This window comes from Pseudorca crassidens, chromosome 15, assembly GCF_039906515.1.
Source record: "Pseudorca crassidens isolate mPseCra1 chromosome 15, mPseCra1.hap1, whole genome shotgun sequence".
Classification (NCBI taxonomy): Eukaryota; Metazoa; Chordata; class Mammalia; order Artiodactyla; family Delphinidae; genus Pseudorca; species Pseudorca crassidens.
Genome location: NC_090310.1, coordinates 62,607,668 through 62,624,306, shown reverse-complemented (window position 1 = coordinate 62,624,306; position 16,639 = coordinate 62,607,668). Strand labels below are relative to the sequence as shown.

The window sequence follows — 16,639 nt, the reverse complement described above, 5'->3', positions numbered from 1 at the left end:
TCAGCTCTACTTTTTAAAAAATTTTATTTATTTATTTAATTTTGGCTGTGTTGGGTCTTTGTTGCTGCACGCAGGCTTTCTCTAGTTGTGGTGAGCGGGGGCTACTCTTCGTTGTGTTGCGCAGGCTTCTCATTGAGGTGGCTTCTCTTGTTGCGGAGCATGGGCTCTAGGCGTGTGGGCTTCAGTAGTTGTGGTTCACGGGCTCTAGAGCACAGGCTCAGTAGTTGTGGCGCACGGACTTAGTTGCTCCGCAGCATGTGGGATCTTGCCGGACCAGGGCTCCAACCTGTGTCCCCTGCGTTGGCAGGTGGATTCTTAACCACTGTGCCACCAGGGAAGTCCTCAGCTCTACTTTTAAAAATAAATTCTGAACCTGACTGCTTCTCTCCAGCTTCCCTGGCACCATCCTGGTTAGGCCACCCTCATATTTTTCCCAGATGACTGCATCAGCTCCTCACCAGACCTCTTGCTTCCACCCTTACCCCTGGAGATCTCCACCCAGCAACCAGAGGGAGTCTGTTAAAATCATGGAGATCTCCACCCAGCAACCAGAGGGATTCTGTTAAAATCAAAGTCAGATCATGTCCCTCCCCTGCTCAGAACCCTGCAGTGTTCCCATGTCACTCGAAGGACAGGCTCAAGTTTTTAAATGGCCTTACAGGCCCTGCACAATCTGGCCCTTGGCTACTGCCAGACCCTACGCTATCATTCTCCCCTCATTCACTACTCAGCTTCAGCCACACTGACGTCTTTCCTGTTCCTGGAGCACCCCAGGTGTGTTCCTGCCTCAGGGCCTGGCACTTGCTCTTCCCTCTGCCTTTCCTCAGATCCTTGCAGTGCGGTTCCTCACTTCATTCAGGGCTCTGATCAAATGTCACCTCTTAAAAGAAGCTTTCCTTGCCCAGGGTTTTTTTTTTTTTTTTTGCGGTACGCGGGCCTCTCACTGTTGTGGCCTCTCCTGTTGCGGAGCACAGGCTCCAGACGCGCAGGCTCAGCGGCCATGGCTCACGGGCCCAGCCGCTCCGCGGCATGTGGGATCTTCCCGGACCGGGGCACGAACCCGCGTCCCCTGCATCGGCAGGCGGACTCCCAACCACTGCGCCACCAGGGAAGCCCCTGACCAGGGTTTTAATTCTGCCATCTTCCGTGTTTCTCGCTAACCCCTTTCTCTCATTTAGTTTTCTCTAGCACTTATCACCATCTGACATTTGTTTGTTGCCTGTCTCTTCCCATTAAATGATAAACTTATGCAGGTAGGAATTTTCTTCTAATTTAGTCACTGCTTTATCCCCAGCACTTAACGTGGTGCCTGGCATTTAGTGGGCTCTTAATAAAGATTTATGGAATGAATGAGTGTCCAGAGCTAAGCAGGGAATCCTCCTACAACCCACAGGTCAGCCCAGAAAGGAGTCATGGTCTGTCTTTAAAAACGCAGCTAACAACTTCGCCAAAGCTTTTTGGCATGGCTTTTGTTTCCAAGATAATGACTAGGTGGAGGGAGGGACTCTGCAAGGACTGGCCTTGCAGGGGCTGAGTTGGGGGGCAGTGGGGAAGCACAGAGCAGCCATCCGCATACCTCTGTCCTTCCCACCCTCAAGGCACCTGGGGGGAACCAAGAGATATGCCTCTGCCCTGACCTCAGGGTCATCTCTGATGCAAGGCCCAAGATTCTCAGTAAGTAGTGGGCAGTGGGTGGGTGAAAGGGGAAGGAAGGAAGAGCTTAGTCACATCCTTCTGCATCTGTCCTATTGCGCTGGCAGATTTAACGAGCTGTGGAGTCAGACACCCTCACTTGGTAACCAGAGATCTCAGGCAAAGTCTCCTCACCTCTCTGAGCCTTAGTTTCCTCGTTGGTAAAATGGGGACAAGACCTACTTGGAAGATTTTGAGAATTCAAGCAGAGGCTGAGTCAGTATGAGCTGTTTTGGGGGTTTTGGGGGGGTTTGTTTGTTTGTAGCTATAAATAATGAGAATACCACATGAGAAGCACAAATGGGGCCATTCATTTTTAGCTATAAAAAAATAACGCTAACATTTATTGAGCACCTTCCATGGACCATTTAATTCTTGCTGCTAAGCCTGTGATGTAAGGACAGTGTTCTCACTTTGTAGACAGGCCCCTGGGCTTGGAAAGGTAAAGTCTTGCCCCGGGTCCCACAAGTAGGCAGTCACAGAGCTAGGGTTGGAACCTGTACTTTTGTGCTCCAGGGCTCAAGAAGCCTTGCGGGGGAGTCCCTTCACCTCGTCAGGTCTCAGTTTTCCATCTGTTTAGGGTAGGGGTTGAACTAGACATCTCTGTGAACCACAGGTCATGCCACATCAGGTGGGACAGTGAGTTGCTTCTGGGCTTGCCTGGTGATGGTGGTGGTGACCTTCTGCAGTTTGTTGGTGCTGTGGGCACTGACCGTGAACAGCAAACCTCCAGGTGGCCCCTCCTCAGCGTCATGGCTACAAGAGTACTTCAGCTCTCCTGGCACCATCTCAGGCATCTTGCTGTTCTCTACCTTGTGGGGGCTGGTGGACCGGGCTGAAGATGAAACGGGGAGACTAGAAGGAACCAGAATGAAGGAAATGCACCCTGAGGGCGCCTTCAGCTCTGAGGTTTTGGTTACAGGGGTGTGTGTGTGACCATTTGTATGTGGTGGGGGCTGTAGGGATTTACTCCTGTTGCCAAATCCTCCAGAGCCGTTGCCTTCTGTGGAATTCCAAACATTTCCCATCAGATAAAGGTGGCTGAAAATACCCGGGACTTGTCTGGACTAGTTGGAGGCGGTGCTGGGGTGAGGAGGTTGAAGCCACTGGGGTACAGCCCGGCGAGGTCTGGCCCTCTGAGGAGCTGGCCTTGGTCACAGACATGCCCATTGCCCTTTTCCCCAGGAATCTGCAGGTTTGAGGGCAAGGCTCAGCAGGCTTTAAAGTGGAGGCAACAAGTTCTTCTACTCCAGAATGTTGCCTCCCACCTTCCGCACTAAGTTATTGGATCTTTTGGATACCCCTGAGAGAGAACACAGGTAGTCACTTATTTGCCCATGTGTGAATTATTTTCATCCTCCTCATGCTGCAGCACTGGTAAGAGTGATTTGAGATGATCCCCTTCATTTTGCAGATGAGGAAAGTCCCAGGCTTTCCCAGCATCCCAGACAGAGGAATGGACTCACCCCAAGCAAGCCAGTGACAGAGCTGGGACACAAAACCCACACCTGCTGATGCTCAGCCCATTGCTCTTTTCCCCACAGCATGCAGCATTGATCAGCACCAGATGAGGGAATGGGGGCAGCTCTGGGCAGAAAGGAGGAGGGAGTGGCTGCTTTGGACCATGCAGTATTTAGAGGCATAGACCCCAGAAAGAAGCAGAATTTTAGGGAGGGGGTTGACCCCAGAGACCAAGCCCCTGTTCCTTTTGTAGATTGCTACCCTAGTCCCTCCTGCCTGTTGCCTCAACACAATGCAGAAGATGCCTTTTCCAGAACTTTCTCATGAGCCTGGGAGAACTTGGTGTCTGGGGAGCCCCAGGTACCCTGCCCAATCACCTGGTGTCTTGGGGCCTCCTCCTAGTTTTGCCAGGCAATGAGGGTGGGGATGAAGAGAGAGGGAACTGGCCTTCTTCCCTTCCCACCAGTCAGCCGTACTCATCAGGACCTTCTCTGGGCCCAGCACTGGGCTAGGCCTGGGGGACAGAGCTCATGGTCAGAAATGAGCAGCTCAGCAAACTGGTGAGAGAGCCGAAGGAGACTTGGAAGGGGAGAGCAGGAGGCCTCCTTGAGGAAGTGGCCTGTAGGTTAAGACCTAAGAGATAAGCAGGAGAGAGTTCAGCATAGGGACCAACATGAGCAAAGGTCCTGAGGCCGAACAGAACATGGCATGTGAGGAATAAGCAGCTTAGCCCTCGACAAAGCTAAGGAAACCCTGCAGACCATGGAGAAAGGTCTAAGACTCGGGCTGAGCCTTGGTCTAATAATAAGAGCAGTATAATAGCTGGCATTTACTTAAAGTCTACTATGTGTCACATATAGTTCTAAGCCCTTTATATGTATTACTATTGAAGTTTCACAATGTTCTTGTGAAATAAGTACATTTTTAATTCCCATGTTATAGATGAGGTCCAAAGCTAAACATCTTAGTCTAATTGCAAGACTTTTTGGGTACCTGCCTATTCGTTGCTCTGGCAGCCCAGTTTGGTGGAGAAAAAGAAGTTAATTTGTCACCAGCCTTGGCCTCATCTGGATAGCACTGCCATTTTACAAATGAGGAAGCTGATACTCAGAGAGCAGCAGGACCTGGTCCAGGGCCTTCGGCAAGCTGGCATAGCTTCCTCTGCCAGCTCATGTTGCCTTCTTGGGTAGCCCTTGGGACAGAGTTGGAGGAGAGCAGCAGAGGAGAGAGAACCAGAACTAAGGCCCAGCAATGGCGGGAGGTAGAGGGAAAGAGGCAAAAGTTTTCCAGGAGAGCTGATCAATGGGAAAAGTTTTCCAAAAGAGCTGTCCAAAGATGAAATGCTCCACATAGGAGGGAGGGAACCCCTGCTCACAGTGTGTAAGCAGAGAATGCCCTGGAGATACTCCATGAGTATGGACCATCTGGAATGAAACAGACCTACTATGTGATCTGGATGTTCCACCTTTCTTTTTGTTTATTTCCTTTCAGTTTTATTGAAATATATTTGGCATACAGTACTGTATAAGTTTAAAAGGTTTATAGCATAAAGATTTGATTTACATACATCATAAAGTGATTACCACAGTAAGTTTAGTGAACATGTCATCTTGTATAGGTACAAAATCAAATAGAAAAAAAATTTTTTTTCTTATGATGAGTACTCTTAGGATTTATTCTCTTAAAAACTTTAATATATAACATACAGCAGTATTAATTACATTTATCATGTTGTACATTACATCCCTAGTACTAATTTATCTTATAATTGGAAGTTTGTACCTTTTGACCACCTTCTTCCTTTCCCCTCCCCTCACCTTCCCCCGGCCCCTGCCTCTGGTAACCACAAATCTGATCTCTTTTTCTATGAGTTTGTTTATTTTTTAAGTACAATTGACCTACAACACTATATTAGTTCCTGCTATACAACGAAGTGATTCGGTGTTTCTATACAATTCAAGCTGATCACCACAGTAAGTCTAGTTAAGATAAGTCACCATACAAAGATACTACATAGTTATTGACTATATTCCCCATGCTGTACATTTCATACCCGAGACTCATTTATTTTGCAACTGGAAATTTATATCTCTTAATCTCCCTCACCTATTTCTTTCCTCCCCCAGCCCCCTCCCCTCTGTCAGACACCTGTTTGTTCTGTGTATCTGTAACTCTATTTATGTTTTGTTATGTTTGTTCATTTGTTTTGTTTTGATTGAGATTCCACATATAAGTGAAATCATATAGAATTTGCCTTTCTGTTTGACTTATTTCACTAAGCATAATGCCCTCTAGGTCCCTCCATGTTGTCACAAATGGCAAGATTTCATTCATTTTTATGGCTGATATTCCGTTGCGTGTGTATGTGTGTGTGTGTGTGTGTGTGTGTGTATCATCTTCTTTATCCATTCATCTGTTGATGGGCACTTCGGTTGCTTCCATATCTTGGCTATTGCAAATAATGCTTCAGTGAACATAGGGGTGCATATATCTTTTCTAATTAGTGTTTTTGTTTTCTTCAGATAAATATGCAGGGAGTGGTATTGCTGGATCATATGGTAGTTCTAGTTTTAATTTTCTAAGGAATCTCCATACTGTTTTCCATAGTGGCTGCACCAGTTTACATTCCCACCAGCAGTGCGTGAGGGTTCCCTTTTCTCCACGTCTCCACCAACACTTGTTATTTGTTGCCTTTTCAATAATAGCCATTCTGACAGGTGTGAAGTGATATCTCATTGTGGTTTTGGTTTGCATTTCCCAGTGTTTTGTGATGTTGAGCATCTCTTCATGTGCCTGTTGGCCATCTGTATGTCTTCCTTGGAAAAATGTCTGTTCAGATCCTCTGCCCATTTTGTAATCTGGTTATATGTTTTTTTGAGTTGGATGAATTCTTTGTATATTTTGGATATTAACTGATTATCGGCTATATCATTTGCAGATATCATCTCCCATTCAATAGGTGGCCTTTTAGTTTTGTTGATAGTTTCCTTCACCATGAGAAAGCTTTTTAGTTTAATGTACTCCCATTTGTTTATTTCTGCTTTTGTTTCCCTTGCCTCAGGGGACATATCAAAAAAACATTACAAATCAAAGAACATACCACCTATGTTTTCTTCTAGGAGTTTTATGTTTTCAGGTCTTACATTTAAGTCTTTAATCCATTTTGAATTTATTTTTGTGCATGGTGTGAGAAAATCATCCAGTTTGATTCTTTTGTATGTAGTTGTCCAGTTTTCCCAGCGGCATTTGTTGCAGAGGCTGCCTTTCCCTGTTGTATCTTCTCGCCTCCCTTGTTGTAGATTAATTGCCCACATAAGTGTGGGTTCATTTCTGGTCTCTCTGTTCTGTTCCATTGGTCTACGTGTCTGTTTCTGTGTTGGTACCATACTGTTTTGATTACTGTAGCTTTGTAGTATAGTTTGAAATCAGGGAGCATTATACCTCCAGCTTTGTCTTCTTTCTCAAGATTGTTTTGGCTATTGGGGGTCTTTTGTGTTTCCATACAAATTTTATAATTATTTGTTCTCTTCTCCACCTACCTCTTTCCTGAAATAACCAAGTGAAAAAAATGCCATTAGTATTTCGATAGAGATTGCACTGAATCTGTAGATTTGCACTCCACCTTTCTGAACCTCATCTGGGAAGTGGGGATGAGTTAGGGGTGAGCTTGAGCATCACATGGAAGGTTGGATGGGTATCTTGTAAGGTCACTTTTGAGTCTCTGACTCTGTTTCAAGGGTGAGCCTTGGTCCTTCTCACCCTGGACACTGGGAGAGGAATGAAAGGCTGTGGCCATCTACTCATAAAAGAATAGGGAGTTAGTTACCAAGGAAGAGATGAGAGAGGATTGAGATGAGGGGAGTGCCCAGACTGCCAGGGAATGAATGCTTATGAGCAGGTAGCAGCTGCCCAGGAGCCATTAAACATTTGGGCTCTGGAGCCAGACTGCCTGAATTCAAATCCCTACTCTGCAATTTATAACTGTATGGCCTTGGGAGGTCACTTGACCTCTCCGTGCCTGTTTCCTCATCTGTAACTTGGAGAGTAATGATAGCACTTACTTCATGGGGTTATTATGAGGATTAAGTGAATTTGCATACATGACGAAGCTCTTAGCACCTTGCCTGGTGCATGGTAAGTGCTCGGTAAAGAGCAGCCATCACTCCCTGGGAAGGTGGTCGAAAGCCCCAAAATGAGCATCTGTGCCCCCAGTAAATGCTTTTCTGAATTCTCTCTCTCTGCCTCCAAGACTAGCACTCCACTTCTGAGCTGAGGAGGTGGAGAGCCCACGCTTGCACTGCTGGGCGCGATAGCTTTCTCAATTCCCCAGCGGAGGTGTTATCTCCTCCTGGCACAACCACTTCCTTTTCTGAGAAGTAAGCACATCTGTCAGGCTTAGCTTCTTAGAACTAATGGTGGGGGAGGAGGCGGGGGAGGAGAGGCTGGCAGCTGACAGGGGCAGACTTAGAGAAAGATTAACATGAAGTTTGCTGTGAGGATGCTCCAAATATTACCTACAGCCCGGATGGCTTGGGCCCCCCATGCCACCCTCCTCAGCCAGTAACGCCAGGGTCACCTTGCTTTACCAAATGCTTTCATCCCCTGGTCTCACCATCACTGCCTCACCTCATCACTGAGGTCAAAGCAGGAGAAACTAAGGCTCAGAAGTAGAGCTGCCTGCTGTGCCACCCACAGCTGGGCTGGCTAGACTGAGGTGTCGGCTCAGCAATCTGACAACCCATCTCTTTACGCTGCCCCACTGAGCCGCCTCTGAGTTGCCCACATCCAGGCCCGTGTTCCCCAGGGTAGAGGAGAGAGGCTGTGTTCCTCTCACATTGCTGAAGCCAACAGCTCCCCCAAGAAAGCCAGGGGAAGTGGATTCCAACCACAAACCTCACTTCTTCCGAGTCTCCGCCTGCTGCTCCCTGCCAAGAGAGTGATAAGACCTCTTCGTTTGCCCCACCACCCACCTTCCTGCCATCTCCTTGGGATCTCCTAGCAAGGCCTCATTTGTCTATTCAGCCGGCATTTATCAGCCTCTCCTCCAGGGAAACTGAGGCCAGGAACAGAAAGTGACTCACGGCCTGCCCATGCTGGGCTGTGGTGAGGCCGGATAAGGTACAGTCTTGATGTCCCTGGCACTTTCCCTGGGCTGCTAGGAGCCCCTTCCTCTTCTCCACCTACCTCTTTCCTGAAATAACCAAGCAGGAAGGAAGCAGTGGGCCTGGGCCCTCCAGAGTCACCCTAAAGGAAGGAAGGGCCCGTCTGGCAGAGGTGCTTGTTCTCCACTGAAGCCAGGACGGAAGGGTTTCACTTTCTCTCCTGGCCTTCGTCACATCCTTTTCCTGTGGCACCCAGTTCCCCTCAGCTGGCTAGGGGCCAGAACTCATTCATTCAGCTGGTGGCCTCAGGCCACCTTCTTCCTCCTAGAGGGACTCAGGGCTATAGGCCTGGCCCAGAATATGAACTGGCTTCTCTACTTATCCACTTGGGACAGGTCTCTCAGTATCTCTGAGCCTCGGCTTACCTGGGCTTAAAGTGAGGACCTCCTTCAGTAACAGAAGTGCACGCACCTGGCCCATGATGGGGCATTGAGGCGAATTATCCTTTTGAAAGTGAGCAGAGTGCTGTGTAGAGGATAGGAGCAAAGGCACTGGAGCCAGATTGTTGGTGCAGGCAACCCAGCCATGTCACCAGGTCACTGTGTGACCTTGGGCAAGTCACAGATCGTCTGTGGGCCTCAGGTCCGTCAGCTGTATGCTGGGTTAATAGTAGTACCCGCTGGCCGGCAGAGCATAGAGACAGTTAAATAAACTAATCCACAGAAAGGGCCAAGAAGAGTGTCTTGCAAGATAAGTGCTTGGGAAAAGTCACCCACTGCTGCCGCCACTGAAGAGGCTAGTTCTCTGTGGGTGGAGACAGCAGGGACCCAAGATGGCAGGATTGGACATCAGAATGAGCAGGAGGCCAGAACTCAGACAAATCCCAGTCCTACCACTTCCTAGATAGAGCTTGCGGGGAAACGCTGAAGCCTCCATCTTCACGTCTGCAGAATGAGGCTCTGACAAATGTTCTGACGATTAACTGAAAGTAGTCATTCATTTGTTCATCTCAAATAGGTTCATTTAGAACGGCACCTGCTATGTTCCAGGTACAGCACCAGGTTCTTTAGGTATAAGTGACAAAAACTACACGCAGTCTAGTGGGGGAGACAGGACAAAAAACAATCACTCAAGTGAATGTGATTGTGCAGTCCCTCAAGTGAATGTGATTGTGATTGTGCAGGGAGTATGGCCTCCTTGGAGTAAAGTGCTTTAGCTCAGTCCCTGGCACAGGTAAAACATTCAGCTGTGTGATAAAGGTCAGCTGCCATAATAACAGATACTTTATTGTCATTTAAAAAGTGAGGACACTGTGGGCTGGAGAATCGAAGTAACCTGCTCAGAGTCACACTGCTAGGAAGAAGCATGGAGACGTGGGAGGTGAGAGAGGAGAAGGGTGGGGAGTGGAGGACTGACCGGATTCAAGCAGGAACTGCGCTCCAGCCCCTGGCAGGGCGGGTGGTCCGCTGGCACTTGGGCCACTGCCCCAGGGGCACTGCTGTGCCAGCCTTTCTCCTGACTTCTCCAGGGTTGCAGGGGGCCGCAGGATAACCTGCATTGTGCAGTTGGCTGTCTCTGGGCAGAGATCTAGCTGAAGCCAGTCTGTGCCTGTCTGGATGGACCCCTGGCTTCAGACATGGGTCCTTGGTCCCTGCCTGCACTGAGCCCCCAGACTGATGGGTGAGACAGACATACAGAAGGCCTCAACCTAGGGACCCCCCTGCCTCTCCTTCCCGCCTCAGGGCCTTTGCACTTGTTGCTTCTGGTGGAACATGCTCTTTTTCACCCGAGATTTTTAGTCCTCTCTTGGCCACTGCCACCTAGTCATTCAGGTCTCAGTTTAAACCTCGCTTCCCCAGAGAGGCCTTTTCTGGCCACTCCACCTACATCAGTCCCCTGGTATTCTTTATCACCTGCCCGGGACTTACTGTCTTCAAAACCTCATCATATCTGAAATTGTCTTGCTTCTTTATTCTCTCTGCTTCCTACTAGGACAGTGTTTCTCAACCTTTTTCTCTCTTCACCACTTCCCACGAAGGAGTCCTTTTAGACATGTTTGTCCTAATTGCCCTGCCGTGACTTTGAATACCACAGCTGTACTGTGATCTCTTTCTGTGCTATGCCCCCCGCCCCCCCAACCAATGGAGAATGCATGGACTAGAATGTAAGCTCCGGAAAAGTGGGGACCTTATTTGTCTTGTTCACTGCTGTGTCTCCAGTACTGGGCCTGGAGCATGGTAGACACTCAGTAGTTAACGGTGTGAACGAAGGTCCAAAAACTCTGGGAGCACAAAGGAGACATTCCTCGTGAAGTTGAAGAGAGATAAATAGGGAAGTCTTCTCAGAAGACAGGACTCCAAAGTGGAGTCGTGTAAGCTGAGTAGGGTTGGCTGACTGAGGAAGGGAGGTGTGGGGAGGGTGACCAGTTAAAGACACAATGCTGACAAAGGCACAGGGGCATGAAACGCTCCGGAGTGTGGGGCTGGGCCAATCCACGCATGTGGCCAGGACTGTTGGAGGGAGGACCTTGAAAATGGCCCCCGCCTTAGCTTCTCCTGGGGACCCTGGTTCTTGTCTCGCCACTCTGAAGGGCCCCGATGCTAGAGGGTTGAGTCCAAGCTCTACCACAAACAGGCTATTTGAAACTGTAGAGTGCGCAAATGGGTTGGCCTTGTTGACTTTGGGGTCTGCCAGCCTAGGAGTCCACGGTTCTCCCATGGAGGTCATTAGCCACTGCCTGTCCCCAGTGGTCCTGAAAACCCCACATGGATCCCATGGTAGTGGTCATAGCTACAAAGAGAAACTTGCCCCACTTTTGCCCTAACCCACACTGAGGATAGGTCTCCTGAAAGCCTCTGTGACATCAGAGACCTCCCTACAGCCCACTCTTACGTCTGACCCCCTGTCCACCACGTCAGCTCTGGCTCGCAGCAGTGGGGGCTTATCTCTGCTTTTCCAGACCAGGGCAGCTCCGCAATCCTGTTTATTTATCCAGAGCAGGCGCCCGCTGAGAAAATGGCTGTGTTTGTTTCCAAGTGTGTAGTGTGAACCGTGGGCTAAATATACCCACACCACTGCCTCCCCGGCACCCGCCCTGGAACAGCACGCCCCGTTTTGCTCTTGCTCTCTCTGCAAAAGCAATCCCCAGAATCCTCTCTCCCCCCTCCCTAGGAGAAGGAGCTTCTGAAATGGAGATGAAGGTTGTCCAACCGCGAATGCATGGGGTGGGGGTGGGGCTGGGCAGCTCAGAGCCTTGTCTCTGTGGCACCGACAGGAGAATGTTCCCGCCACCCTAGAATAACTGTTCCTGGACAGTGAGTGCTTTGTGCCTTGCAGCAGGGCCTGTTTATTCCAGCTCAGCCTCAGAGTTGAAAATTTCCTGTGGCTGCCAGCCCTCTACTTCAGGAAAGTTCCCATCGAGGGAGCCAGGCCTCTCCCACTTTGGCTGCAACCCAATGTCCCTGGTTTCTTGTGGGACATTTGGTCCCTTGGGATAACCCAAAGCCTTCTGGCCATGGCCTCCCTCTCCCATGCTCCCCACAGCCCGGGACCCTCCCTCATCACAGATCAATCTTTTTTGTGACTTCACCTGGCCCTACTTCACTTGGGACCAGAAAAATTTTAATTCCTGTAAGAATTTTCTGGTCTGCCAACACTCATGGAGGCTAACCAGGATGAAGGCCAAAGAGTAAGGACGCTGGCTGCTGCCACTGCCACTGCCCCTGCCCTTCTCTCCCCAGAGCCAGGGCTCCACCTCCACTGCAGCCCCCCACATAGGGAAGTGTCCTGCTGTAGCAGCACTTGGGTTGGGGCCAGGCAGTCCTGAGTTTTGATCCTAGCTCTGCCACCTGTTAGCTGGGTGACCCCAGGCAAGGTCTTTCCGACTCTATACCTCAGTTGTTTCACCTGTGAAATGGGGCTCAGGTCGCTACATCTGGGGATTCTGATGAAGGAGAAGTGGGATGACAATGGCTGGCACTTAGAAGACATGTAAGACCTTTGTTCTACTCATGTATTTATTGAGCACCAACTATGTGCCAGACACTGTTCTGGGTATTTAGAAACAAGACAGGCTCTCTGCCTCATCAAGCCATGACTACTGCAGGAGACAAATCAAAACAAAGACCAAGGGTAGGCTCTGCTTCTGAAAAGTGCTGAGAAGGAAAATAAAGCAAGGTAAGGGGGTAGGTAGAGAGAGATCAGGGTGGTGGGTACCATTTTAGACAGGGTGGCCAGGGAAGGCATCTCTGAGGAGATCACATTTGAGCAGAGTTAGGAGTGAAATGAGGGAGCCTGGGGTCAAGTGCTCCAGGCAGCAAGGGCAGCAGGTCCCGAGCTCAGCGGATGTTCGAGGAACAGCAAGGAGGCCAGTGCGACTAGAATGCAGTGTGCGGTGGGGAGGGTCCGAGTCCTACCAGACCTCGCTGGCCGTGGTGAGGACTTGATTCTGTGTGTGATGGGGAGCCTTGGAGAGCTTGAGATGGTGGAGTGACATGGTCTGAATGGTGGGGTTTTCCCCACCTGCCTGCCTTCCCCTCCCAATGCCTTTTCCCCAGTAGATGGTGAGCTTTCTGGAAGGGCTCTGGCTCATGCATCACTGCTGCCTCCCTAATGGTTTAATAAATGTTACGGATTCTTTGAGTCAAGGTGGCAGCTCAGTGCGCATGGCCCTCTGCTAGGTACCAGGGACATGAACAGACATGACGCTGGCTTTCTAAGTGCAAGGGAAAGCTGTTGGTGTGCCACGATCTGACCTATGTTTTAAAAAATCTTCTTGGCATGGAGTTAAGGGGACGTCATCAAGACTGGAAGTAGGGCCCAGCAGATATCACAGTGAGCAAACTGGCCGGGTGGGACCTGGGGCCAACCAGAAATGGCAGACGCTGTCTGAGGGAGCCGCCTGGTGGCTCAGCCAGTCGGGCCCAGGTAGAGGTGTGGGCCCATGATGTGAGTTCTTGGTGGAGAGGCAAGAACACAGTCTCTGGAACCAGCCAGTGATCTGTTCCCTCTCTAGGCACACAAAGCACACTGATTTCTAGGCACCAGGCACCAGGTTTGGATTCTGGTTCCACCAGAGAGTTGGGTGACCTGATCAAGTCCCTCAGTGCTCAGAGGCCAGGCTTCCTGGTCTGTCAGTGGGGAGAGACAGCATTGCTGAGAGGATTAAAGGACAGATAGGGTGCGAAGCACACTCATTAAAGGGTGCTCCAAGCTCCCCTCTCCCTGCGCCACAGGCTGACTCCACCCCAGGCCTGGTCATTTAACCCACTGCCCCTCCTTCCCTGTATCACGTGCTTCCCTCCTGACTAGCTTCAGGGAGAGAGCTATTGCTCACCTCCTCCTGGGCCCAGGGTCACACCCCCTGGGGTGGGGGACAGGGCCTCATAGACCCCATCCCAGTCCTGCATTGTTGTTACCCTCTCTACTCTGCCCTGCTCTGCCCACCCATCAGCCTGCCCTGGTCAGAGGCTCCCTCCAGATCTGCTCTGCTCCTGAATCACTCTGGGAATTTAGCCCTGGCTCCTTTCTCTCCCTCCCTCCCTCTGTTGCAGCAGTGGAAAGGCTGAGGCCTGGTGGTTCTGCACCACCCTTGGGCTCAACTCCAGGCTCCTCCGAGGCTTCCAGACCACACGTGGTCTAGCTCTCGCTCACCCCTGCACGCTCATCTCCCTTCTTCTCTCCACCCTGCTCCAGACCCCTGACCTCCTGTCAGTTCCCTGCCCATCTCTTTCCCAACTCAGGTTCTGAAGTATTACTTCCTAGCTGTCTGACCTTGGACAAAACTCTTTCCCCACTCTGCACCTGTTTTCTCAGCAATAAAATGGGTTGGCTATCCCAAACTGAGGGTCAGGAAGAAGGACAGCCCTTAACCCTTTATCTGGCCCAGAGTGGGCATGGACGGCCACAGTTTTTCATTTCACCAAGGCCATCGCATGCAGATGGTCCCCCTTTGTCCCAGCCACATTACTGTCGAGGACTCGAACAGCATGTTCCCTTCTCTTCTGTCTCCCTGCAGGACACTTTCGTGGAACTCTATGGGAACAATGCAGCAGCCGAGAGCCGGAAGGGCCAGGAGCGCTTCAACCGCTGGTTCCTGACGGGCATGACTGTGGCTGGCGTGCTTCTGCTGGGCTCGCTCTTCAGTCGGAAATGACCAGACACTGACCACCCACTCACCCGCCCACCGCCATCCTGCCCTCACCACAGCCCTCTGTCCAGCCACCGTCGCCACCTGGAGAACCACTCACTACATGCAGCGCACGGCCACCCACACATCACAGGGTTGGGCCTAGACCTGGTCCCCTCATTTAGTTTTCTAGAATTTACCATGCTTCTGTGAAAGCCGCCTTCCCCGACACCTCAGTTCTCCCGGCCTCAAAACCCACAAAATTTCCCCAGATTCTGTCCCGTGGAAGCTGACAGGTTTGGGGGGATTGTGACTGGGGGCTGCAGTGCCCTGCCTGATTGGTGGAACCCCTTGCCCCCTTAGCCTCACTGAGGATGCTTTCCTGCCAGGGAGCTGGAAAATTTTCTGACCCTTTTCCCCAGAAAGAGAGACTAGATTGCCTTCATTTTGATGTTTGTGGCCTCGGAATTGATCATTTCCTGTCTCTCCCTCCTCCCGGACCTGGGCTCCCCTTCCATTTATCCCCACCCTCCAAGAGCCGCTTAGGGGCCACTTCTGACTAATTAGGGATTCAGGCTGCTTGGGATACAGAAACAAGGACCAGGACCCCCTCCCCACCTCTGGCCTGGCCAAAGTCCCTACCCTCAATCCCAGTGTCCTAGAGGCCTCTGGCTAGAGGCCAGCCCCACCTGGGATGGGGGAGCTGTAGCTGCAGGAGGCACCCCATGCCCAAGCTTGGGTGGCCCTTGCAGTTGAGCACCACCCCAGTTCCCTTCCCCTTCCCCGGCTCCCATGACCACGACTGAGGGACCGACTGGGCCCAAGATAGGTGCCCCAGAGCTGTTTATGGCCTCAGCTGCCTCGCTTCCTGCAAGGAGATCGTCCTGTGGCACCTTTGCCTTGGGCTGCTGCCCATGGGGTTCAGGGGCCTCTGCCCAGAGGTGAGGGGGAGCCACGGGGAACAGCTGTGGGAGCCCTGGGGTCTTCCCTACCTCAGGCAGGAAGGGCAGGAAAGAGAGCCTTGTGCGTGGGGTGGAGGTAGGGCTGGCTGGAGGGGCCAGTCCTGTCTGGCCTGATCGATTTGTGCCCCACCCCCGTTCAGCCTGGGCAGCCGGGCTGCCAAGGTCAGGGTGGCCTGGCCAGGAGCTCTTCAGGCCTCCCTCTCTCCTCTGCTCCACCCATGGCCTGTCTCATCCCTGGGGATCCTGGCCTAGCCCTGGCCACCCCGGGCTCTCTGCTGTACATATTTGAGACTAATTTTTATTCCTTGTGAAGATGATATACTATTTTTGTTAAGCGTGTCTGTATTTATGTGTGAGGAGCTGCTGGCTTGCTGTGCGTGTGCACGTGGAGAGCTGGTGCCCAGAGATTGAACGGCCTGATGCTCCCTCCCCTGCCGTGGTCCGGGGAAGCCAGCCGGGGGTCCTGGCTCCTGAGGGGCACCTGTCCCTCCCCCAACCCCCACCCCACACTTGTTCCAGCTCTTTGAAATTGTGTGAAAGTGAAATTCAGTAATAAACTGTGTTGACTTGGTGAGCAAAGGGCCTGGGCTCTTGTGTGCTCTGGGACAGGGAAAGGAGGGGATGCTTGGCTGGCAGGGGGGCTGCAGGAGAGCTGGGTACCGGTGCTGGCTCTGCTGCTCTCTGGGGAGGACGTTGGACAAGTCTCTTCCTCCCTCTGGGCCTGAATTTCTCCACCTGTACACTGGGTTTTTATTGAGCACCTGCTGTGTGCTGGGCATTGGGGCTGTGTATTAACAGGACAGACACAGTCCCAGCCCTCAGGAGCTGACATTCTAGTGGGAGAAACAGTCAAATGGCCACTTGGCAAGTGTTTACTGAGCCCTGCTCTGTGCAGGCACAGTCCTAGGCACTGGGGATCCTGCAGGGAACAAAGCCCTTGCCTTTATGGAGCTTCCATTCTGGTCGGGGAGACAGCCAGACGAATACAAGGATGGCTGGCTGTTGCAGGGCAAAAGTGGAAACAGGATGACCCTGAGGAAGTATGGCAAGACATGAAGGACGTAGTGGGGAAGGAGGTAAGAAGGGGTCAGACTTGAGATACCATTTTAAAGATAATCCCACAAGATCAGCTGATGTATTGGAGAGAGCTCTAGGAAGAAAGAGGAACCAAGGGTGATTTTGAGGTTTTGAAATAATGATATTATTATAATCACAAAATGAAGCACACATCTGAGGCCAGTGCAACACAAGAGGCTCATAGTGAGTGCTCTAACAGCATTTAATACGGAACCTGA

At 51.0% G+C, this 16,639-nt stretch overlaps 1 protein-coding gene across 6 annotated transcripts in view; it reads left to right on the top strand.

The window, feature by feature from the left end:
• Window positions 1-15,923, top strand: part of BCL2L1 (BCL2 like 1) — a 51,951-nt gene extending 36,028 nt beyond the window's left edge. For all 6 annotated transcript variants that reach the window (XM_067707767.1, XM_067707770.1, XM_067707769.1 and 3 more), the window contains exon 3: window positions 14,272-15,923. In XM_067707767.1, coding sequence (XP_067563868.1) covers window positions 14,272-14,409 — 138 coding nt within the window. In that variant the 3' untranslated portion in view covers window positions 14,410-15,923. The remainder of the gene's footprint in view (window positions 1-14,271) is intronic.
• Window positions 15,924-16,639: the final 716 nt, after the last annotated feature.